The sequence below is a fragment of the Peromyscus eremicus genome, chromosome 3 (assembly GCF_949786415.1).
Source record: "Peromyscus eremicus chromosome 3, PerEre_H2_v1, whole genome shotgun sequence".
Taxonomy (NCBI): domain Eukaryota; kingdom Metazoa; phylum Chordata; class Mammalia; order Rodentia; family Cricetidae; genus Peromyscus; species Peromyscus eremicus.
In genome coordinates, this window is record NC_081418.1 from 98,088,518 (window position 1) to 98,114,299 (window position 25,782).

A 25,782-nucleotide genomic window follows, 5' to 3' on the forward strand; every position below is an offset into this window, starting at 1 on the left:
TTGTTCCTGATTTTCTTCTGGCTCTCCACTATTTAATTAAGGAAGTAGTTGCTATTCACAAGTATCTTGAGATGAAAAGAAAGGATAAAGATGCTTAATTCTGATACAGAGCTGAGTTTCCCAATTGGCTTTTCATTATACGGGCTTATAGGTTCTTGGAAATCTGAGTCCTCCAGACCTCTGCACCAGTAGCCTATATTTGTTTGTGCACTGGACTGGCTGGGTTTATGTGTCAACTTGACACAAGCTAGAGTCATCAGAGAGGAAGGAGGCTCAGTTGAGGAAATGCCTCAATATGATCCAGCTGCAAGGCATTTTCTCAAGTAGTGATTAATAGGGGAGAGCCCAGTCCATGACGGTGGTGCCATCCCTGGGCTAGTGGTCCTGGGTTCTATAAGAAAGCAGGCTGAGCGAGTCATGTGAGCGAGCCAGTAAGCAGCACCTCTCCATGGCCTCTGCATCAGCTCTTGTCTCCAGGATCCTGCCCTGTCTGAGTTCCTTTCCAGGCTTCCTTCAGTGATGGACTACAATGTTGAAGTGTAAGCCAAATAGTTTCCTCCTCAACTTGCTCTTTGGTCATGATGTTTCATCGCAGCAATAGGAACTCTAAGGAGACATCGCTTAATAAAAGTAACTGTTTAAATTAAATATGAAAGGACCCTTCAGTGGGAAGTCAGAGTCAGGGCGATAGGTGGAACCCGGGACCAGGATCCTGTGTCTGCTCCTGAGGGATGGTGCTGAGCTGTCTAGCTTCATGATGTCTTTAGGAGCGGCTGTATCTCAGTAGCTTTTTGTTCTTCCAGCCCCGTATGCATTTTCTACATGTCTTGGTTCACAGAGTGCAATCTCCTGTATGCTGGAGGTGTGGGCAAGGTGAACAGGCTTTCTTAAAGGGGACGTGCTGCCCCCTTCAGTGTGGACCCTTACAGTTTTCCTTGAGGTTCAGGTTTTATCTTGATTTAACCTGAGGGTTCCATGCAGTATGCAGTATTCTGGAATGTACCATCTCATCTGGTGACCTAGGAGAGCATGCTCTGGGAGGCTTGGGACCTGCTTCCAGCTCCAGCTCTGCTGAGGTTCTGCTCTTTAACCCAAAGTAGGCCATAGTTCAACTTCAAACTACTTTTCTCAGCAACCCAGTGTCTGTGGGTGGAGCCTTGTGTCCAATTTTCTTTCCTAAACTGGCTAGTAAGTGGGAACACTCCCTCACTAGAAAACCTACCCACCCCTCTGCACCTTCCATTGCCCACTGTGCTAGTTGCTGCCTGCCCTTTGGGGCTGTGCGCCAAAAGCCATCCTGCTGTCCATCAGTTTCTGTGAACTTGTCACGAGCCGTCACCCCTCAAGGCCCTGTATACGCCATTTCTTCTGCACGGGCTCTCTTGCTTTCACCAATCCGCCTGGCTTTTGCTACCTCTTGGAGTCCATCCCTGTTCGATCTAGCCTGTCCACTGTGGGTTGTTCCTCTCTGGCTCAGGCCACTTGGTGTGTTGTGGTCTTCCGGGTCAGGGCCAGCAGTTGAGGTGCTTGGCCAGGGTGTTTCAGGGTGTGGGTGGGCTCTGTCAGAGGAGTGCGGGCATTGGTGGCCAGGAGTCTACAGATCTCAGGCCAGTGCTGTAACATACTTGCAGTGGGTAGAATACTTCACCCTTCCAAGCCTGTATCCTTATCTCGGGGTTGGTGGTGGGGAACACGACAGAATTTTCACGATGTTTTCAGGACATCAGCCCCAGAAGCAGAAAATCTAACGAGAGAGTTTTGGGGTCTGAGTATGTAGAGACAGACCATCACTTTAGCTTTATTTAAGCGTGGGAGGCGAGAGTGGGTGGAGCCATAGAAAGGACCCAGCAGGGTCAGGCGCATAATAGGTACGGAGCTCCCGGGGAGAGTTTTTTAAATACTGGGTAAAGAAACGAATGGGTGAAGGCAATCGCTTTCTGAATCGGCCTTTCACCTTTTGGACTGGTCTGGTGCACCCAGGCTGCGCAGAGGCTGTGTCGCGAGAAACCTCTCCTTATATGTCTGCCTGCTTGCGAAGTGAGCTCCTTGAAAGGCTCTGACTCCCTCAGAATACCTCGAAGAAGGTTCCCAGAGCCTGCAGGCAGGAGCCGAACTCAGCTGGGGGAAGGAAGCCCCGCCCCCAGCCGTGGGCTGAGGTCTCCTGGCAACGGCCTAACAAAGTCCCTTTGGGATCGGCTACCTTTAGCGCCTGCGCCCAGCTTCCCCGATCAGAGCGGCTGCCACTGTGCAGCAGGTGCAGGAGCCCCCAGGTGTGCCTACTCACAGGTAACCCTTGAGCTTGGCTTCAGCCTCCGTTTCACCTCAGACGCCCCAGGCCCCCCAGGCGCGGACTCCCTGGCAGCCAGAGTTCCGTAGCTTGAAACCTGAGTGATGTCTGAGCCAGAGCTCCCTGTGTCTTGCCTCAGGGCATCTTGCTGGGGTCCAGTGTGTACTGTGCCGGCTCAGTCCCCCTTTCTGCAAGGGGGCAGCTGTCTGTTCTGTGCTGGGGCCGCCTCCAGGACTCTGCCTCAGCCTCTTGAGAGGAGTCAGGTCTCCCACCTTCCCGTGCCTCCCGGGTCACCTAGATCTGGATGCCAAGAGCACCCATTGACCAACTCCTGATTTCTGAGAGAGGAGTTGCTGGGCTCAGGTCAGAGGAATATCGCTGCTCGTCACTGCCGGCTGCCTCTCTCTGGCTTCTTCACCCATTGCTTCTCCTTAACTACGAAGCACTCACTGTATAAGTAGGCCTCCACTGAAGCCTGGGACATTGGAAACAAGACAGAGATGGGACCCGGAGGATGGGCCTTCCTGCACTGGGCACATTTACTCCTGAGGTCTTTGCTGTCTCCCACCAGGACCGTTCTGGTGTTGTACAAGATGTCTCTGCGGGCCTGGGAATGGGAGGAAGAGGGGAGAGCAAGCATGGATCCTGCCTCCTCCATGGCTAGTGCTTACCAGTCAGCAAGCGAGTATGAGGAGACGGAGGAGTACCTGAAATCCAGGACCCCAGCCCAGGAGTGGGACTCTGAGGACCAGTTCAGCAGCCTGCATTCCTCAGAAGGGCCTGCCTGCACCTATAACTCTGATGTGCCCCAGGTTGTCCCCTGCAGATTCGTTATCTCACTGGCCTTCCCCGCAATAACGGGTAGGTGCTGAAGCACAGCTTTACTCAACTTCTGCACACGGCAGGACACTATTTGGCTTCCTCTGGGAGTTAGTGAGTGCTCATGTCTTGCCTCCTTCCTCTCCACCAAGTCCCCTCCCATGGTAGAGTGGCTGGTATCAACGGAGGCAGAGGTCAGAAAAAGAACAGAAAATTCAGGGGACCCAGCTATTGGCTAGGCGTGAAAGTGATTGTGTGACTCACTCAGCAAACTCGGGCCCCAAGAAGAAGGTCATATTCATATTCATATTCATATTCATATTCTCTCTCTGTTAGTGTGTGTGTGTGTGTGTGTGTGTGTGTGTGTGTGTGTGTGTATTTGAGACAGGATCTCACCATGTAGCTCTGGCTAGACTCAAACTCACAGAGATCCACCTGCCTCTTGAGTGCTGGGATTAAAGGCATGGGCCACTATGCCCAGCCTATACATTCTTATGTATACATTTTTGTGCATATGTGTGGTCACTTCTGTATTCCTAATTCCAAGAGGTAGAATTGTTGTTTTGAAGGTATGCACTTAAAATTGTTTAATGGGTGTTGTCAAATTGTCCTTGAAAGGGTTATAATATTTTGCCCTCCCAGTAACAGAAAATGGAAGTTCTATTTGCCCCCTCCCCATTTGAGATAGTGTTTCTCTGTGTAGCTCTGGCTGTCCTAGAACTCACTTAGTAGACCAGGCTGGCCTCGAACTCACAGAGATCTGCCTGCCTCTGCCTCCCAAGTGCTGGGATTAAAGGCATGGGTCACCACGGCTTGATATTTTTCTTTCTTTCTTTGAGACAGAGTCTCATTGTGGAGCTCTGGCCAGCCTGGAACTGAATAAGTAGATCAGGCTTGGCCTCAAACTCACATACATCCGTTTGCCTCTTCCTTCCAAATGCTGATATTAAAGGTGCCGCAAAACAAGACAAAAACCAAAAGCAAACAAACAAAAACCTGAAAAAATGCAAAAAGAGAAACAAAGCCCCAGAACCCAGAAACAAAATATAAATGGAAAAAAGGGTAGCTTTAAAGGTTTTCATACTTTAGGGTTCAAGTGATGGCATACTCCTTTAGTCCCAGCACTCAGGAGGCAGAGGCCAGTGGATCTCTATGAGTTCGAGGTTAGCCTGGTCTACATAGTGTGTTCCAGGTCAGCCAAGACAACATAATGATACCTTGTCTTAAAGAGATAGAGGAGGTAGGGAAATAGGCTATTTAAAATCTTTGTTCTCATTAATTTTTCTTTGGTATCCTAAAGATAATTATGATATTTGAATTGATGTGTATGGAAAACTGGGTCCATACTGAAAGTCCTTGGGAGGCAGGAAGGTCACTTTAGTCCAAGAACCTGAGACCAGCCTGGAAAACTTGCTGAGATCTCGTCTCAAAACCAACCAACTGAACAAGGCATTCTCAAGTTTATGTGGGGTTCCTAAGCGCCATCTAATGGTAGGAAAAGGAAGACCCAACCTAAAAGAGTCCTTTAAGCTCCTGGCTGACTCTGGTGGCCCCTTGGGTTCCCGCCTCTGGCTGAGCCTGGCCTCATTTCTGTATCTGATCTGCCTGTCTACTTGACATGGGCGGCATCACTGCTGAAGTTCTTGCTAAGCTGTTTCCTCCGTCTGGATGTCTGCTATCTTCGCTCCTACAAGACTTTGCTAAGAGGACCTAGGAGGCAGGGTCCTGGGTAGATGCTGCTCCCAGCATCCTGTTGTTCATCAGAACCCTGCTCATGCTGCCTCCACATTGTCCTGAGATTTTGACCTGCTTCTTAGGGCTGGGACTGGAAGGAGACAAACAGGGTGGCTGACACACAATCTTAAGGAGTGCCCACTCTCAGAGCATGCCCTTCAGTTTTGTATGCATGATGCTTAGTTACACACTGTCCTCTGCCGAACTGGGTCTGATGGAGAAGCAACATGGCAGCACACAGCCCCCACAGCACACGCTCTTTGTGTTAGTTAGTTAGTCACAGAAAAATACCAGAGACACTCAACTTGTAAGAAGCGAAGGGTTCTTCTGGCTCACAGTTCCAGACCGTGACAACTTGGATCATGATTAGTTTGGGGCCTGTCACGAAGCAGGACATTATGGTGGAAGTGCCTGGGGAGGAAACAGCCATGGTGGGGGGTGGAGTGGGGGGAGGCAAAGACAGACAAAGGGATTAGATGCTGGTATCCCAGTATCACCTCTGGGGATGCACTCCCACTCACCTGGTCTCCTCCTATGAAGCCCAACTGAATTTCTACTACTTCCAGGTAACAGCACTGGCTAGGAGCACATGGGCTGTTGGAGACTTTCCCAAACTACAGCAATGTTTTTTGCTTTCATGGAGCTGTGGGCCCTGATCTTGTTTCCCAAAGGTTAGAACAAGGCTCACTAAACTTGTGTCTTCTAGTTCAAAAGGGAAAAGTCACAAATTTTAGTGATAAAAAGAAAGCCCCTAAACCAGACAACCGGTCTGCAAAGGCTCGTCGATTCTACCACATTGAGTACTTTTTCCTGCCTGATGACGTAGAACCCAAAAAAGTTGATATCGTGGTGTTTCCTGGAGTGGCCAAAGTGTTTCTGGAGTCAGGAATAAAGGTGGGTTGTGTGTGTGTGTGTGTGTGTGTGTGTGTGTGTGTGTGTGTGTGTGTGTTTGCATGGAATGTCACACTGAAGATGCAGAAGATGCCTCGCTGACCCACAGCAGACCCAATGGTGGAGCTTTCTAGATATGTGGGATCCTGGGTAACCTCCTGAGTGAGATGCAGAGTGGACCTGCAGATGCAATTATACAGATTCTTCTTTAGATGGCTTTCTTGGATGTAGTTTCTTGGATGTTTCATCAAACAAGGTTTTTGTTTTATTTTATTTTTTTTAAGTACTGAGCATTCACTGTAGGCCCTGAAAGTTCTTTCTTAGTATGTGTATATATACACGTGTGTGTGAATGTTCAAGTGCAAGGGCTATTCCAACATGCACACACACGGAAACTCCCTCAATGGTTTGGCTCTGTGTCATTGATGGGAAGTAATCACCAGGGACACTGTGCATGCATTGGCTTAAATTGTAGTTTTCAAGGAACTGGTGACCCTGACAGGGTCCAGGGCACAGGGCCCCACTTCCCTGGGATTTGGAGCTAGGAGAGAGACAGCCACAGAAGCCAGCTAGGCAGAGGGTGTCATACCTGCTATGTTGCTGCTGGGGCTGGGCTGTGGGAAGTGCCTGGTCTGTAGGTTAGCCCTTCATTTCTCACAGTCTCTGAATGGTATTTCCACAGACTGTGAAGCCATGGAAAGAAGATGACAAAATCTGGGTGTCATGGAGCCAAACCTTTAATGTCAACATGACAAAGGAATTATTAAAGAAAATAAACTTTCACAAAATCACTTTGAATCTCTGGGACACCAGGGACAAAGTTTCTAAAAAAGTCAGATACCACCGGCTGAAGACACCTGTTTACACGGAAGACCCGGAATCTTTTGGTAAGTCAGGTGTTTTGCTTGTATTTTAAATGTTCCTGGCAACTTGTGTTGGACACACCTAGTCCAGAAATCTAAAGTCTGAAATGATATCAAGTTCGGTACTTTTTTAGTACTGGCACAATAGCTCAAGTGGAAAATTCCCCAACTGAAGTCACATGGCAGCAGATTGTGGTCAAAGAAAGGCTCATCAAAATACCTCGTAGTGTCTCCTCTGGACGATGAAAGGAGTATTCGCACAGCAAGAAGGAATCTCCTGTTCTCGAGTTGGGCTTCTTCCCCTAAGACACTTCATTGGTATACGAGAATACTTCAAAATCTGAAAAGAGTTCTACGTCCCGAGCATTTAAGATAGAGGATTTTAAATCTGTAATCAGAGTAAAAGCGCGTGCTCCTTTGTGCCCTCACAAGACACGGCTTCCTGTCTTGGAGTGTGCCATCCACCCAGGTCACACCTGGGGAGTCACGTTGTGTCTGTGTCCTTGGGCAGTGTCTATGTGCCTCCCTGACCTTTGGAGACCTTTTGTTCCGGAGCAGTTCTCAGATGAGTTCTCATCTCTAGCCTGTCTCCCCAGACTGATAGTGTAATTTGCTCACAATTAAATAGGGATACCAAGAAACAAAAGAAGAGTTTTGCTTGTGTGCACAGTGTAGTGGTAACAGGCATGTCTTGCATGTATGAGTTTCCAGGTTCCGTCTTTAGTTCCAGGAAAAGAAACAGACTGTTAAGAATTCCACCTCCTCCAGCTGGGATGGTGGCTCACTTGGTAAAGTGTCTGCCATGCAAATACGAGGACCCAAATCTGACCTTCCAAATCTCATGGGGAAAAGATGGGTGTGGTGACATGCACCTGCAACTATAGTTTTTGGGAGGTAGAGATGAGGGTCCCTGGGACTTGTGACCACCAGCCTAGTTTCAGGTTTAGTGAGAGACTGTCTCAAAAAACTAAGGTGAAGCGGGATTGAGGAAGGTACTCAACATCAACCTCTGGCCTCTGCACGCATTCTTACCCCCCTCCAAACAAGTATACATATACACAAATGCTACCTCTCAGGACAACATGCTCACATCTGTGTAGCCCATTTCAGAGGAGTTTTGTTGTTGTAGGGCTGGGAGTGGAATCCGGGGTCTTGTACATGCTAGGCAAATGCTCTACTTCTGAGCTATCACCCCAACCTTTTTTGTGACCCTCTCCCAAGTTCATTTTGAGAGGATATTACTAAGTTGCCCAGGTGGCCTGGAGCTTTTGATCCTTCTGCCCCAGCCTCACTAGTGCTGGGATGACAGGGCTGTGCAGCATACCATAGACTTTCACTTGTGTGACTACACCAGTGTCTGATTCCTCTGAACTTCCCTAAAACAACAAGGAGAGATGGAGAGAGAGACAAATGCTGTGATGTCGTAGCTATCCTGTCCCATCTCCTTCTTATCCTAGTGTTGAGTATAGGCAAGTTCTTTTTTTTTTTCTGAGATAGGATGTGGTAGTTTGAATGTAATTGCCCCCATAAGCTCATAGGGAGTGGAACTATTAAGGTGTGGCTTTGTTGGAGTAGGTATGGTCTTGTTGGAAGAAGTATGTCACTGTGGAGGCAGACTTTGAGTTATCATATATGGTCAAGCCATGCCCAGTGTCTCAGACCACTTCCTGTTGCCTGCGGGATCAAGATGTAGCTCCTTCTCCATTCTTAGCTCCTTCTCCAGCACCATGTCTGCCTGTATGCCGTCATGTTCCACCATGTCCTAACATGGTGATAATGGACTAAACTTCTGAAACTGTAAGCCAGTCCCAATTAAATGTTTTTGTTTATGAGAGTTGCTGTGGTCACAGAGTCTCTTCACAGCAATAGAAACCCTAACAAAGACACAGGGTTTCTCTGTGTAGCCATGACTGTCCTGAAACTCATTCTGTAGATCTGGCTGGCCTTGACTTCATAGAGATCTGCTTGCCTCTGCCCCAAGTGCTCAAATTAAGGGCATGCACCACCATCACCCAGCTATAGGCAGGTTCTTGAACATCCCTCTCATCTGTAAAAAAAAGAGAATTGAATAGTGGCCATGCCACTAGCATGCTACAGCAGGATGGTAAGAGTAGACTCCTAAGACTCAAGCAACAGGAGAGTGTGTGTTGGCCACGGAGAACTTAAAAACTAGAATGAGGTGCTGCAAAGGAGTGGATGCTGGGTGATGTAGCATGAATCTTAAAAGTTCTTATTAATAAAATCAAACCTGAGCCAGGTATTGGGGTGAAATGCTTTTAGATCAAAGAGACAGAACAGGCCACAGCCACCTCACCTGGCCAATTCCTCAGGTGATCCTGTTTCCTCAGACTGGAAGCCTCTGAGTCCTCATCCAGAATGAATCTCAGCTGAACTGCTGCTCGAAAGCCTGAAAGTTTAAACAGCCAAATGCTTCTAGTTTCTGGTCTTCATGCCTCATATATCTTTCTCTTTCTGCCATCACTCCCTGGGATTAAAGGCTTGCTTTCTGGGATTAAAGGCATGAGTCACCATGCTTGACTGTAACCTTGAACAGATGGATTTTTGCCTCTGGAATGCTAGGATTAAAGGCATGTGCTACCACTGCCTACCCTCTATGTTTAATATTGTGGCTGTTCTGTCTCTGACCCCAGGTAAGTTTATTAGGGTGCACAATATTTCGGGGAACACAGGTGAGAATCCTGTGACTCTCTCTGATGCTCAGAGAAAGTAAAGAGGATCCATGGGGTCTTTCCTGTGGATGAAAGAATGTTTAGCAGTATCCTAGGCTTAAGAATCCCTTCATGTATTAACAGGTGTCCTTAGTGGATTTGAGTCACCACTCACTGAATACCACTGATTTAAATCTAAACTCATATCCATAGAGTTTCTATGGAAGAAAGTAGGACCAATATATAACTTCTGTCATTCAGATCAAAGGAAAGATTTTTGTCCTCAGGATGTGGGCTACTGGCTACCTGTAGGTGTCCTTTGTGGATTCCAGGGCCTGGCCTAAGGTGGAATTTCTGGTCTGTGTCTGTGTCCCACTGGAGTGGGTGTTGGGACAATAGCTTCTGCCTGGCCTGTTGAAAGGACCCTGGAATCCAGTGGGCCAGAAGAACGAGGTCTGGACCCTACAGGGAGAGCCCATGGCCTCTGCCTAGGGTGCTTTGAGTCATCACAGCAAGAGCTTTTCCTTGAGCTCTGTCCCAAGCCTGGTGTCCCTGCCTCTTATTTTAAATACATTTTTTTTTCCATTAAAGGAACAGCAGATACTCACTACATAAAACCCAGTTAGAAATGTCTAGGAAGAAGGAAGAAAAACTGAAGTCACACAGTGTCTGTCCAGAGATGGTCATTATTAATAGCCTCCCTGTGGATCTGTCTTTTTTCACATAAAAATACCTAGTAGACACCTTATTTTTTGGGAGTATAGAAACACCCTAAGAGGGCTGTTCTATATGGCAGAAGGACATTGGTTTGGCAGATCATGTGCTAGAGGTCAGTGGGACATCTGTAGTAAAGCTGGCCTTTGTGCTTCCTCACGCTCAGTTCCTTGGGTGTTCAGTGCTGGGTGAAAACGTTATTCTTGAACTCCACAGATGGTATGGTAGCCTCTGCTACACTCTCTTCTTTACCCTTCTCTCCCAGCATCTGCTTCCTACTTGACGAGGGTTTTCCAGAACTCTGCCCTATGGCTGTCTGCATCAATTCTCACTCTCTTAGCATCTTTCTCCCCACCCTGTCTCCTCTCTCCTGCTACCAGGGCCAGTATCTCTCCACTGATCCTGGTGTTTCATTGAAGGTCTTTTAGGACTTGCTCCCTCAGGCTCCATTTTTGTTGTTGTTGTTGTTGTTGTTTTGTTTTATTTTTCGAGACAGGGTTTTCTCCGTCTGGTTTTGGTTCCTGTCCTGGATCTCACTCTGTAGACCAGGCTGGCCTTGAACTCATACAGATCTGCCTGGCTCTGCCTCCTGAGTGCTGGGATTAAAGGCATACACCATCGCCACCCGGCTCAGGTTCCATTTTTTTTTGTTGTTGTTGTTGTTGTTGATGCACCTACCCCCTCACTCATGACACTGAACTCCTGACAGGGCTTCCTTCTGGCAGCTGGCCACATCTTGGGGGCCTCTCATTCCTATCGCTTCCTCCAAAAATTTTATCTGCCTTTCAACAATGAGTCAGATTTAGCTTCTTCTTTTTTACTTTTTTCTTGACATTTCCATGATCTTCACTTACTCCCTTATTCACTTACACATTCACAATGTATTCATGGAGTGCTTGATATTGTCATGAGTGGGAGGCTCTATGCTGACAGAAAGACTGGCCTGGGGATGCAGCTCCCTGCCTAGGGCAAGGACTGCATGTGGACCTGGTTCTTCTAAGGCAGTGGTTCTCAACTTTTGTGATGCTTTGACCATTTAAGATAGTTCCTCATGTTGTGGTGTGTAGGTGGAATTTCCTGTCCTGACTGCCTGCTCCCAAATAACCGACACAGAGGCTTTTAATTTAACTTATAAATGCTCAACCAATAGCTCAGGCTTGTTACTAGCTAACTATTACACCTAAATTAACCCATATTTCTTACCTATGCTTCGCCACATGGTTCATGGCCTGCTACCTCATCTTCTATATGTCCTGCTTCTTCGACAGCTGGCTGGCTTCCCTGTGACTCTTCCCTTCCTCCTCCTAGAGTCCTCTGTGTCTTGTTGTCCTACCTATACTTTCTGCCTGGCTACCAGCCTGTCAGCTTTTTATTAACCAATGGAAGTAATACATATTCACAATGCACAGAAGGATTATTCCACAGCAGTGGTGACCCCCTACATACACCATAAAATTATTGTTGCTGCTTCTTAACTGTAATTCTGCTTCTGGTATGAATCATAATGTAAATTTTATCTGATATGCCAGATAGTTGATATGGTGGTGACCCACAGGTTAAGAACCTCTGTTTTAAGGATTCTGACATAGAAAAGTGACCTAAGTATCAGCTTCCTCATGGATAGATGAGGAACATGACAACTCCTTCCTTGCAGTGAAATGTGGAGATCCAGTGGCATAGCACACACAGGTGCTCAGGGGGTGCTGAGGTACAAGCACTTGGCCCTAACGGACGTGTGACCCAGTTTCCAAGTATTTGGTGGCAGTGTCATAGAGTATCCTCTTGTCCTCTGCTGTATGTCCATGGGAGGTGTTGGAGGACTGGGTGTTTTTGATGGATCCATTTTCTCATTCTAGAAGAAGTGAAACTTTTGGTTTTGAGTCAGAAAAGGTTGTCTACAATTTCCAGTCATAAACCCAGCATTGTCACTGAGGAGTTGAAAGAAGAGAACCCACCAGGTGACCAAGAAAAGGCAGAAAAACACTTGAAGTCTCCACAAGGTGAGGAGTGATGGCTGTGGACACCTGAGCTCAGCACTGTGCCAGGAGACAGGCCAGTGTGCATCCCATGGCCCATCTAGTCATTGCTCCCGTGCCCCTGAGAGTCTTGATTTTGATGGTTGATTCTTCTCCCTTTCCCTGTCCTGTCTTCTCTCTCCCATTAGCTTTCCCTCTTTTGATTTTTTGAGTCAGGGGCTCACTAACTTGGCCTAGAACTTACTATGTGGGCCAGTAGGCCAGGCTGGCCTTGAGTGTGAAGTCTTAGCCTCCTAAATATTGGAATTGCAACTATGAGCCAGTGTGCTGCTGATTTAATGGATATTTGTTTCATGACTTAAAAACAAAGCAAAAAAAACCCCACAACAATAAAACATTTTTGGGCTTTGGAAGCTAATTTTAAAAGAAAATCCAGTCACTATAGAAAAGTCTAAAAAAGTAGGAAAATAATCTATGATCCCATTGCCAATTGCAGTGGATGAGACATTTTGGTTGTTTTGTTACATCAAATCTCTCTGTTTTTGTTCTAGGACTCATTTTGTTTTTGTTTTTAGCATGTGGGTTTATCCAAGATACACACAGCGCTTCTGTCTTCTGAGAGGGTTTGTATATCATCACAAGCAGCTCCCATGTCCTTAAGAACTTTCTATAAACTTGGTTTGTGGTGGCTATGTAGTATTATGTAGTATTTTATCCAAAAAGACTGTAATTTGGCTAACCCTTTTCTATAGTTGGGAACGTGAGACTCTCCAGAGTGCTTTCAGCATTCCACAATATATTGATAAGCAGTACTGAAGCAACACTTTCACATAGAGTAGACCTTCCTCCTTTTCCTTGGTGGGTAGGGTTCCACTCACCTTCATTTGCCCAATAATTGCAATTCATCTGGTGTGTCCTTCACTCGTTAAGAAATCCTGCTTCTGAAGGCTGTTAGGCCTTTGCCAGCAGACGTGTCACTGACATGAGCAGGGACATCATTTGCTGGGAACCAGCACTGAGTGAAGCTTGGAGACTCTTGTTAATGTTTGATTCTCACCAAGCAGAGCCTGAAAGTCCTTCTAAGAACAGTGAGGAATGTGAGAAATCACTCAAGACGGAAGACCCCTCTGTATCTCGGTAAGGAGAGCTGCTTACTTGGTGTTGGAGTAAGGCCCCTCCTCACCAGCCCAGCTCTGAGTCGTTATACATCCTTTTGCTGGTTTTGGTTAAGGTGGAACTGAGGCAACCTAGGGAAAGGGAAAGACCAGGGAAGGAAAGGGAGCTGGTGTGCTCTTTGCAGGAATGCTTCTCCGAGACTGACCCCAAGTCTCTGAAAAAGGCAGCGAGGGCCTCCACTGAGTTTCACTAAGTCAGAAAGCTGGCATTTGGGGGCAGCCAGGATTCTAGACTGCAGCCTCAGTCTGTGGAGCCTCAGCTAGGGCTTCCAGAAAGTCACCATCCTGGGTCCTCAGATAGCCAAGCTGGTTCTGGAGAAGTAGAGTGGAGACTGGAAGTAGAGCTGTGGGTCTGGGGTGCTATGAAGAGAGCTGGGACCACATGCAGTAGGCAGTGGTAACTTCCTTGGCTCGGTCTTCTTTGGCGACAGTCTCTCCACTGCTCAGGTTAGGCTCATACTCTCAAGCTCAAGCCAGTCTCCTGCCTAAACCTCTTGAGTGTGGGTCTGAAGGTACATGCAATCATGTCTAGCTAACAATTTTGACTTTTAAATATTGTTTTTCATTGAATTGTCATATTAAATTGAGAAAATTGACCTTTATTTGACATTATCCCGCCCATGATCATGGCATATCCTTTTACTTAACATGCACCCTCTTTATAGACTTTCATGGAGCTAATATTTACCTCCTGTAGATGTTATGGATAATTCTTGAGAGTTCCTAGATGTTTCATAGTTTTAGCTACTTAGAGAATATATTACTTTTCTTCACATTTTCTAGTTGGTTTGAACCTTGGTCATGCAAGCATGGCCCCCTGGGTCATGGTTACTAGAGAATTCGGTAGACTTAATGAGTCCCAGGTTGCCCCAGGTTCCTGAGGCATAATCCACATTTGACAAAATCCCTAGACTGTTCATACACATATACTTTTAAGAAGTAAGTAAGGACCAGTGAGCATATTCAAGACATGGCACCTGTATGCCTTCTCTTCACTATCCTGTCTCTGTGAGGATTTTCTAGACGGACCCCGGCAAAAACACCTGTTTCTTTGGCTGGAACAACCATGATGGAGATCAATGAAATTATCGAGAAAGCCTCATTGAGCAGCTTAACAAACATGATAGAAAAACAAAAGTCTCAAAGTAAGTTATGATGGGATTTTGATATTTTATAACCTAATTAGACTTGAAAAGTTGTGAAATATTTAAATTTAAGGTATTTGAATAAAATTGTTCAGCATCTAACAAAATGTTAGATACTATACTGTATTATATATACTTTCACTTTCCCATCAGTCAATCAATCCATCCATCCATCTGTCCATCCGTCCATCTGTCTATCCGTCCATCCGTCCACCCACCCACCCATCCACCCATCCACCCATCCATCCATCTATCCACCCACCCACCCATCCATCCATTTATCCATCCATCCATCCATCCATCCATCCATCCATCCATCCATCCATCCATCCATCCATCCATCCATCTACCTGTCTGTCCATCTGCCCATCTGTCTGTCCGTCTACTCACCCACAAAATTTTGTTTCTTTCCACTCTACCTGGTCCATGATTCCATGGTTATGCAAAGGTAGACATGAAAATGTCTGCTCTCTAAAGCAAACTTCCTGATGAACAGTTGGAACACTGCACGGTAGTGCTGTGTTTGGGGTAGGTTCCGAGTTGTTGGGGTTACGGAAAAACTCTTCATGATAGACAAGGGATGGTTTGCTTCTTGGAGAGATGAAGGGTATAGCATCTTATGTCATGGGCTGTCTCATACAAAGCATGAAATCTTGGCCTGCAGAGCAACAAGAGTCCTCAGAAGCCATTTCTCCTGGTTGAGGCTTTTTGTTTTTGTTTTTGTTTTTCCAACTTGACACAAGTTAGAGTCATCTGGGAGGAGGAACCTCAACTGGGAACATGCCTTCATCAGCTTGCTGTAGGCAAGCCTATATGACATTTTCTTGATTAATGATTATTGATGTGCAAGGGCCTAGCCTACTGCGGGCAGTGCCATGCCTGGGCTGGTGGTCCTGCATTGTATAAAAAAGCATGCAGAGCTAGCCAGGAGAACAAGCCGGTAAGCAGCACTCCTCCATGGCCTCTGCTTCAACTCCTGCCCCCAGGTTCCTGCCAGTTTAAGTTCTCAATTTGGTTTCCCCTGATGATGGCCTGTGACCTGTCAGCCAAACAAATGCTCTCCTCCATAAGCTGCTTTTCGTCATGGTATTTTATCGCAGCAACAGAAACCCAAGACGCCACTCAATCTACCTGCTCATTCTTAGCCTGGACTCTCTCACTGTATCTTTGGTAATCAGATGGGTGTCCAGTGGGAGTTGAGGCTTTCCTGGATGGGTTGCTTCACCTTAGTCCTGCGTAGCTGCTACAGCTGTTTCCTCCCCTGCCAATCATCCAGATCTTGTTTGGGTGCTGGAGTCTCGAGGTGTGGTCCCCACATTCACATTTGAGTACCTCTCAAGTCCTCCAGAATGCTCTCTTTTCTAGAAAATGTGTTTTCAGCTTAGTGAGGGTTTTCCAACCATTCCTTTTATTTTGAATGAAGACAGAAAAAAAATCCACAGAAAATATAACAACTATGTGCCACAATTTAGGATTTAATATTTTACAATATTTCACCATTTCTTGCTTTTTCTACATGTGTATATTTATGTGGTGTGTGTGTGTGTGTGTGTGTGTGTGTGTGTGTGTGTGCAAGCTCATGCACACACATGTGGTTCCATGAATGCCACAGTACACATTTCAAGGTCAGAAGGTTGACCCTGGAAGTCCATCCTTGCCTTCCACTTTGTTTGAGACAGGGTCTCTTTTTTCTTTGTGGCTACATACACCAGGATAGCTGGCTTCTGGGGACCCTCCTGTCCCATCTCTCCCTGAGAGCACTGGAACCACAGCTCTGTACTACTGTGTCTGACTTTATGTGAGTTCTGGAGATTCGAACTCAGGTCCTCATGCTTGTGGGACAAGTCCTTTACCCATAGAGCCATCTCCCTATCCCCTCTTTTCCCTTTTTTAAGGAACAAAAGATCACAAATACAGTATAAGTGCTCACGGCATCCTGCTTTTTGAGGGCCATACCTTTCTTGTTTCCTTCCTCCAACCCACTCACTCTCACACATTCGAATAACAGTGTTTTATCCCTGTGAAGAGTGGGAATTGCTCAAAGCTTTCCAATACCTTCAGTTTGCTCTTTGTGCTTAGCTTCATTTCTGAGGCTTACTCATATCCACATATGTAAGGACACTACCTTTATTCCTACTTTTGTAGAGCACCCTGTCAGATAAATATACCACTGTCCATCACCCCATTCTGTCAAAGGACACTTGAATTTCCCAAGTGGCTTGCTGGCCCTGACACCATTGCAGTGACCACTGTGTTCTCATTGCTTGGGAGACTTGGGGATAAGACAGTTGTCTGTGCCTGCTTTGGATGTTTCTTGTCTAGGTGGGGCTCCACTGACCCCAGCGATCCATGTTGAAGGTTTCCCCTTCCCCCCTTCCAATGCTCAGCCACATTGGCTCTATACCCTTGGCTTCCAGTGTGGCTGTGCAGTATCGTAGAGGCTTGCACAGTCCCGACTTTACATGACCTACCTCACACCGTCTGCTAGTTATGGATGTCAGTGGTAGATGACCTTCCCAGACAGGGTTTATGACATCCTTTTACTTCACTTGTGGTGTCCTGCATTGTGTCGAAGGTATTTCACTGCCTCTTTCTGGTTTATACTATGCTACACACCTGAGAAACTCTTCCGTGGGTGATGCCAGTGTAGGCTCAAGAGGCTGTTCGATGATTCTGAAGTTTATTCTGGAGTTCATTTCAGAGATGCTATGAGATAGCCCTGCCATTTCAGCTGCTTAAAATGGCCAGTCTCTGCAACTTGCTGGAAGTCCCTGCTTTCCTGCTGTTTTGAAATGCCCCTTCTGGCTCCAATCGACTCTCCCATGTGCATACCTGAGCCTGGACTCTCTAGACTTTTCCGCTGGCTGTCATGCTCCCCAAGCTAACATGACAGCTTGTGCTGTTGGCTGAGTTCAACTTGAGCTGAGCACTTTTTCCTTTTTTCTGTTTTTATTTTTTATTTATTTTTTTTTGGGGGGGGGTGCATACATGCATGTGAAGGCAAGGTCTCATTATGTAGCCCTGGCTGGTCTGGAACTCTGTATGTACAACGGGATGGCTTTAAACTCACCTCTGTGAATCCCCCTGCCTCTGCCTCCTGGGTGCCAGGGTTAAAGGCATGCACCACCAGGCCCGGCTGAGCTCTGTTCTCTTTGCTCCTGTTCTCTTCCCAACACACTGCTGTCCTTAGACAGATGAGGTATCTAGAGCCCCCCTCCCTGCTCCCATGGGAAGGTGGAACTGGGCTTGGAACTTAGCTCAGCCCCATAGCCCGACCTCAGCGCTGTTCTGGGACTCAATGACTTAAGCAGTTGGAGCACAGTACAGTGTCATCACCATGGTGACCTTCGTCTCAGAGGGGCTGGGGACACCCTCACTCCATACCTGCCAATAGCTGATGATGGCTTGTCACCTAAGCTTAGCTATCCCTCTGGTTGTGAGGAAGAGACAGCAGTACAAAAGATAACCCTGATTTCTAGAAGCTTCCAGAACCTTCCTGATCTCTATATCATATGTGAATGTACATATCGAAGCATGGCAAATCCCTTCCTAACATTTGTTTCATTTGGTTCTAAAGTAAAAGGGAAAGACTCAGAGGCGAAGAAGAAAAGTCCAAAGAAAGTGAAGAAGTATCAGACAGAGGAGGAGGCAGACCCGAAGCTGCCAACAGCCACTGCCTGGAAGCCGAGTGTCTTTTCCATCCAGCTCTCCGTCATGCCTCTCCTTGCTGGTAGCTAACACGTGCTTAGAATGCTCACCTGTGAGACACTTGGGGTGACTGAGATCTTGCTCTGTCCCTTATTTCTTCCTCACTGTCACCTCAGGAATCTCTCAACTATACAGAGAAAGAAACACAGGCCCAGGGAGCTTAGCTACCCTGCAATGTCACACAGCTTACCAGTGTAGTCAGGAGTTCAATGTGAGTGTTTGACTCCAAAGTTCAAGGAAACCCGTGAGAATAACTGTCATGGTTTTGTGTGGTGAAGAAGGCGCCGCTCTTTAGTGACCGCTTTCCCACCGGGCCTCACTGAGGTAAAGGGAACAGAAGGATGCGGTTTTTATGGACCATTCGTGACATTTACTTCTCATGAGAAGCTTCTGTCCATCCACGTGATGGGCTTAGGATGGTGTTGGGGGCAGGGGTTTCTCATTGTCACCATGGTTTTCTAGTGAGAAAAAATCATGCCAAGTAACCTACCCAGCACATACAGGTCAGTAGTGGAGCAAAAATTGGATTGTTTTGACTTGTAAGATTTTCCACATTTTATAAATTATGCTCCCACCTTCTGACAACCAATAAACAGACATTTATTATATTCATATATTTTGATGCAATCTCAGGATACATTTTAGATTAAATTATTTTTTTAAAGAGTAATATGGGGGAAATTTTTTTCTTTTCTATTTAGAGAAAATAATTTCAAACCTTTCCCAAACCATTTTCTGGCTTTTCACTCTCAGGAGGAGTATGCGCCCTCCACTGGCTATTGTAGAGGTTCAGGCTTGGTTCTGAGATGGCACCAACCCCCACACCTGTCCAGTCAAAGCGTCACAGAAGACAACGTGTGTACACTGCTCAGTACAGGATCTTGCCAACAGAGGGACTCTGAGTGGCTGGTAGGGAGGTGACAGATCATTGGGAGAGCAGAGATGAACCCCAACCCTTTAGAGCAACTGCAGGTGGCGGTCAATTAGAATGGCCTTGACTTGTGGCCAGCTGCTTTCAACGTGAAATCATAGCCTGAGATTATCCATTCCAAAACTCATACAATTTTGTTTGGTAAACATCTTCTATTTTAGGTTAGGCCTGAGGTTTTCTGTATCATCATAGAAGTTGGTTCCGGGATTTTTGGGAGATCCTGAGCTTGGGCGTGAACTCTTACATTAAAGGAGGGGGTCATGTGTGGAGAGCTGGGGTGAGTTAGCAGCCTGAACTTGGAACTTAGCTTAGCCCCATAGCCTGACCTCAGTGCTGTTCTGTGACTCTACAGGGTAAGAGTTCAGAGTCTTTGGGCCATTGCTTAACGTGTCTGAAGCTCAGTTTCCCTTCCATTAAGTGACAGCAGCCCCAGAAGAGCGTCTCAAGGATCAAGTGACAGTGATGTCTGTTTAGAGCTCACCTCTCCTTCCTTCACATAGCAGCAGGGCGTTTCCTCTGGGAAATTGGGTCTCATGAGGGTGACTTGGTAAGGGCAGAAGCATTTTTGGTCATCGTAACTGGGAACAGGGTGCTACGGACACTTGTAGGTACTGCTGCAGGTTCTCCACGTGCCCTGGGTGGCAGGGGCAATAGGGGGTATGCCACAGGTGCCCGTCACATTCTCTTCAGATAGCTGTTGAATGACCACAGTTAAAGAGGTGCCTACCCCTCAGCTCCAGGTACCTATACGGATGTCGCCTGCCTTCATTAGCATTTTGATTTCATTTAGCTGCCTACCGCAGCAGCTTGTCCAGTGGGACTGTCTGAAGTGAAGGCCAGGCTCCACGTCTGCTAGCCTCCAGCCACACAGCCACTAAACACTTGAAATGTGGCCAGTATGGAGCAGGAACACGGACAGTGGATGCTGTAGTCATGGCATAGGTCTAGAACAGTGGCTGTATGTAGTCAGTCACCTACCTGTGTAGGAGCCACACACTGGACCAGTTATCTCTATGTGGGTGGTACCCGTGCATCAGAACTTGATACTATACTCAGAGTGATTCAGAAAATATACCCTTACCTTTAGATGACCAAGATAAAATAATAAAAATTCAGTACTCTTAGGGAGCTTAGACTTTTGTTTGGAATGTTGGCATTCAACATTCCACGTGTGGGCATTTTCCAGTTTTTCTAGTTCTGAGGATGGACTCCATGGCTTTGGATATACTAGGCAAAACCCCTGCTACTGAGCTACATCCTAGCTCTTGATTTTTGGAAACAAGAGTCTTGCTGTGTAGCCCAGGCTGCCCTGGAACTTGAACATCTCCTGCCTCATTCTCTGTGTGCTAGGATCACAGATGGTTGCCACCATGTCCAGTGTTCTGATTCTTCTTAAAGGCTTTCCCCTGTAGTATGAATCTTTATTTAAAAATTAAATAAATAAAGGCAACTCATATAAAGGAAAATATTTAACTGGGGGCTTGCTTACAGTTTCAGAGGTTTAGTTCATTATCATCATGGCGAGAAGCATGGCAGCATGCAGGCAGACATGGTGTTGGAGAAGCAGCTGAGAGTTCTACATTTGAATCCACAGACAGGAGGAAAGGAGAGAGCCACTGGTCCTGGCTTGGGCTTTTGAAACCTCAAAGCCCGCCCCAGTGGCATACTTTCTCCAACAAGGCCACACCTCTGTCCTTCTCAAGTAGTGCCACTCCCTGGTGACTAAGCATTCAAATATATGTACCTATGGTGGCCGTTCTTATTAAACCACCACATTCCACTCCCTGGCCTCCATAGATTTGTAGTCATATCATAATGCAAAAAAAAAAAAATGCAGTCAGTCCAACCTCAAAAGTCCACATAGTTTATCAGAGTTTCAGCACCATTTAAAATTCAAAGTTCAAAGTCTTTGAGACTCATAGCAATCTAACTGTAACTTCATGTAAAATCAAAATAAAAAAGCAGATCATATACTTCCAACATACAATGGCACAGAATATACATTGCCATTCAACTAGGGAGGAAAAGGGAGCATAGTGAGGAAATACTGGACCAAAGTAAAACTGAAAACCAACAGGGAAACCTTAAAATTCTGCATCTCCATGACTCAGGCCAAAGTGCTCTTCACATCTCCAACTCCTTCCAGCATTGCTGACTGCAACACGCTTCTCTCCCTTGGGCTGCTTCCACTCCCACTCTGAAACTCTCCTCAGCAGGTATCCCACGACTTTGGCATCTCCAACGTCTTGGTGTCTTCAGTACAATCCAGGCTTCACCCTCACAAATTCACACAATAGCCTCTTTGGGCCTCCATGAAGGAACACCTCTGGCACATGCCTGTCCTCAGCATTTTTCCTTAGTCACGGGGGAGAGTCCATGAACCCTTCCTGGTATTCTTGACTCTAAAGCCAGGACCCGGTGGCTGAAGCTACTAAGTTCTGCTGCTTGCTGGGTCTGGAACTTGGATCCCTTGTTCAGTTACATTTATATCAGTGTTCTGTTCTACCCCTTGTCAACTTGACACACAATCATATTTCTTCATGGTTTTCTTTACTGCTTAAGCTTCCTTTAATTCTTTTTCACAAGTTGGAAGCTTAACTGGGTGGGGTCTTGCTCTGTGGTCACCACTCCCTTTATTCCATATAGCACTAGGCTTTTCTTTAAGCTTTTTGTTTGTTTGTTTGTTTGTTTTTCGAGACAGGGTTTCTCTGTGTAGCTTTGCGCCTTTCCTGGAACTCGCTTTGGAGACCAGGCTGGCCTCGAACTCACAAAGATCCGCCTGCCTCTGCCTCCCGAGTGCTGGGATTAAAGGCGTGCGCCACCACCGCCCGGCTTTCTTTAAGCTTTTTAATCTCCTTGAGCACTGGACTTTGCTCCATTACATTTTCTGGTGTTCTTTCTCTCCTCAAACTGTGCATTTTATACTTCTCCTTGCCCCATTTTCTCCTTTTCATTGTATATCTGCATTAGGAGTGACTACTAGCAAATGACACAGTCAATAAATACTAGGTTGACTTGAAATCTCCTCTGCCAAAGTCCTCAATCCCAAACTCTTCAATTTCGCTTCAGGCAGATTTTTAGGACAAGGGCAAAAAAGCAGCCACATTCTTTGTCAAAGTATCACAAGAATGGTCTCTAGGCCACTTACTAATATTCTTCTGCTCTAAAACTTCTTGAGTTGAGTTGTTATCATTTACATTAGTCTCAGCAATCACTGTCTTCTAGGATCCTACTGGTATGGCCCATTAAATACCACTTAAAATGTTCAACTGTTTTCCTAATATAAAGTCCCTAAGTCTACATTCCACCAAAAAAGAGGATATTTTTATATACATTGTAAAGTATTTGATTTGAATTAGTTTTATTGTGAACCTGTTGCTTTAAACTGTAGTTTAAAGACTGAAACTAAGACTGAAACTGCGCTGTGGCTGCTGGCTCTCCCCACTTTAGCTTTTTCACATGGCGGTGGTACGTTTTCTGCCAGCTCTGGGAGCCATCAACTCTCAGAAATAGTGGGTCTATGTTTCTATCAAAGCAGCATGTAGCCCAGAAACCTCTTTTTGTTTTGTACTATCAAAGGCTAAATCCACCACGCAGCTTAATGTGTCACTTGTAGAGGCCTCATTGTTGCCATACTGTAGGTCGAGCGCGCATACCAGGACCCTGCCATAGATAGTAGCTCAAACATGCACGCTGTAGCTAACTTGAAAGAGACAACTAGGAAATGTTTTTAGCTCTGTTTTAGAATCTTTTTACTCAGGTTTTAGGTAGAAACTCTTGCCCCACGTTGGATGCCATTTGTAGCTGGAGAATTTCTCTCCAGCTTCCACCAAGTCCCGCCAGTCCCAGAGCCCACTTATAAAATAAACACACAGACTCTTACATTATTTAAACTGCTTGGCCATTAGCTCAGGCCTATCATTGTCTAGCTCTTACTCTTATATTTAGCTCATTTCTATTAATCTATACTTTGCCACATGACTTGTGGCTTACTGGTACCTTACATTTTGCTTGTCCTGGCGGCGGCTCCAGCCCGTCTCCTTCTCTGCCTTCCTGTTTTCTCAATTCTCCTCTCTGTTAGTCCCGCCTATACTTCCTGTCTGGCTACCGGCCAATCAGTGTTTATTTATACAGAGCAATATCCACAACAGTAACTATCAGATATATAACTACAAATGCATTATATATTTAACCAGGTCATAATTTTGCCTAACAGGATATAACTATCCCATGTACAACTGAAAACACATTATAAATTTAGAAAAGGTGGCAATGCCCCTTGAGGGACATTCTTTTAGTATCTCAAACTTAAATATGGTAACCACTGATACCACCTTAATTGATATTACATTGCATGATAAAAATAATTGAGGAAAGAAAACACAAATATTTGTACAGACACATTATTAACAAGATACAACAAACATTCATGCCAATTATAATCCTCTTTTCTGCCACTGGTCATGTGACCCCAGTTGGTGTTTATAACTACCTTCCTCTACTACCCATTCTGTATTTCCTCCATTCTCAGCGAACACCTCAGCAGGTCTTAGTTGCTTTCTTGGATGAGTGGCCCATACCTTCATTCCTAAATGGTCTGTACCCCTTTCATTCTGCCTAGATTAGGTTGTTGTAGTTACCCATTGACTTTAATCCCAGGACATGGTAGCCCTAAAAGATCTCCTGCACTCCAGGCATAATCTTTCTTACCTCCTTTGTGGAGAAGCAATCCAATTTCCCCTTTGGTAATCTGGATCAGTACACTTCCTAACACTGTTATTCCTTTCTTAGCCTGTAGGCTTCAGGCTATTAGAAGCCCAAAGTGGCTTTGGTGAGAGTGTGAGGGTGGTGCCTGAGCTTCCAGATCAATGGAATGTTATGTCTTCTAGCAGTCGTGCCAGAACAGTAGTATTTAGTTTTATTCTAGCCCTGGGCTATCTAGTCTCAGGTTCTTAGCCACCCAAGTAGCATTGAGTATAGGTTCCATCTCATGGAGTGGGCCTTAAATCAGATATTGTTGGTGACTCCCACAAGCTTTGTACCGCCATTGCTCTAGCATACCTTGCAGGCAGGACGCCATGGTAAATCCAAGGTTTTGTAACTGCCTTGGTATTTGCATTTCTCTTTTGGTAGCCGCAGAGTACCTTCCTATACCAAAGATGCTAGCACCCCTTGTGGTTATAAATTTATCATCAGCTCTTGTCACATTTCTGATGAGAACCTGCTTCTGGCCGTGGGTTAAGGGGGCTAATGCTGTGTATGTTTTCTTCTAGGCTGGCAAACGGTCATCAGCCGTGGCAGTGAGAAGTCTGCTGACATTTTAGATTGCTTTTTGACTTTAAAAACCGAAGTTCCTATCATGACGGAAGAGCAAAAACAAGACTTGAACCCCTTGACCATAAAGATCAGGTGTGCCTCTTGCCTTCCGATCCAGCCTTTATCCATTCATGACCTGGAGGTAAGAATGAATGCCCGCTTTTCTCATTAAGAGCACCTCCTTATCCCACTCAGGTGGCTACTGTGTGTCATCTAATCTTTCAGGTGCTCAATCCAAGAAACATCACCCATGGCTTACCATTTAGGATTCTGTAGAGAGACATAAAAAGATGAGGTTCCTGAGAGTTGGAGCCACCCAACCTGAGACTTTTCACTGCTAAGTGTGCTACAAATGGAGATCACTGGCCTGTTCAGAAATGTGTGGGCTTCCCTGTCACAGCAGCAGGACCCAGCTGTATACTTGCTGTTGTAAACCCTCCAGGCTCAGTGCTACTGTATATCCAAGGAGTTCCCTCTTTCTTCTCTAGATCATGGTTTCTAGGAGTGTTTTCCTCTTCTTCTATTTGCTCTTTGGTTTGGCTGAAACACATTCTTTAGTATGTATCCCACCACCACATTATTTCACGTTCTAAAAATATCTTCATATTCCATATTCTCATACTTGGGAAACTGGCTTGGTGTCTTAGTTTGCTTTCTAATGCCATGGTAAAACACTGAGTAAATCAATTTGTGGAGGGAAGGGTTCATTATATCTTAAAAGTTAGAGTCCATCATTAAGGGAAACCTGGGAAGGAGCTCAAACAGGAATCTAGAGGCAGGAACTGAAGCAGAGGCCACAGAGGAACACTGCTTACTGACTTGCTCTCCATGGCTTGCTCAGCCTGATATCTTTATTTTTTTTCTTTTCTTTTATTATGTTTTGAGACAGGGTCTCTCTGTGTAGCTCTGACTGTCCTGGAACCCTATGTAGACCAGGATGTCTCAGCCTGCTTTCTTGTATAACATAGGACCACCCATAGTAGGCTTAGGTTGGGTCCTCACACATCAATCATTAATCAAGAAAATGCCCTACAGTCTTGCTTACAGGCCAATCTGATAGAGAAATGTCCTCAACTGATATTCCAACTCCTCTGATGACTCCAGTTTGTGACAAATTGATAAAACCCAAAAGAAACCAAACCAAACTAACCAAAGTAGAAACATCTAGCCAACACAGTTGGGTTTAGACTCATTGGTTAAAAATCAATGCTTCAGCGTTTTGAAGGCATTTCCTCAAAGACTGCAGGATCTTTTTTTCTTTTTCGCCTTCTGAAGCTATGATGTGTGGTGATTTGAATGAATGTCTCCCACAGTCTCAGGAAGTTGAATGCTTGGTTCTCAGCTGGTGGTCTACTCGAGGAGGTTTAGGAGATGTGGAAGAAGCTTGTTGGAAGAAATACATCACGGGGGTGGGCTTCGAGAGTCTGAAGACTCCATTGCCATTCCCGGTTCACCCTTTTTGCTTCCTGTTTGTGGTTTCAATGTGAGTTACCAGTGTGCTGCTTCAACCACCAGGCCTGCCTGATGTCAAGCTTCCCTGTCATGACGATGCTG

At 45.8% G+C, this 25,782-nt stretch overlaps 1 protein-coding gene across 4 annotated transcripts in view; it reads left to right on the forward strand.

Annotated features, from left to right (window-relative positions):
* Positions 1-2,179: 2,179 nt before the first annotated feature.
* Cfap92 (cilia and flagella associated protein 92 (putative)) overlaps positions 2,180-25,782 on the forward strand; it is a 48,540-nt gene continuing 24,937 nt past the window's right edge. For 2 of the 4 annotated variants that reach the window (XM_059258108.1, XM_059258111.1), the window contains exons 1-9: positions 2,180-2,286; positions 2,859-3,148; positions 5,547-5,734; positions 6,414-6,618; positions 11,834-11,977; positions 13,018-13,090; positions 14,152-14,273; positions 17,851-18,003; positions 24,186-24,370. In XM_059258108.1, the coding sequence (XP_059114091.1) occupies positions 2,881-3,148; positions 5,547-5,734; positions 6,414-6,618; positions 11,834-11,977; positions 13,018-13,090; positions 14,152-14,273; positions 17,851-18,003; positions 24,186-24,370 (1,338 nt within the window). In that variant the 5' untranslated portion in view covers positions 2,180-2,286; positions 2,859-2,880. The remainder of the gene's footprint in view (positions 2,287-2,858; positions 3,149-5,546; positions 5,735-6,413; positions 6,619-11,833; positions 11,978-13,017; positions 13,091-14,151; positions 14,274-17,850; positions 18,004-24,185; positions 24,371-25,782) is intronic. The other 2 variants (XM_059258110.1, XM_059258109.1) reach the window with 2 other exon arrangements.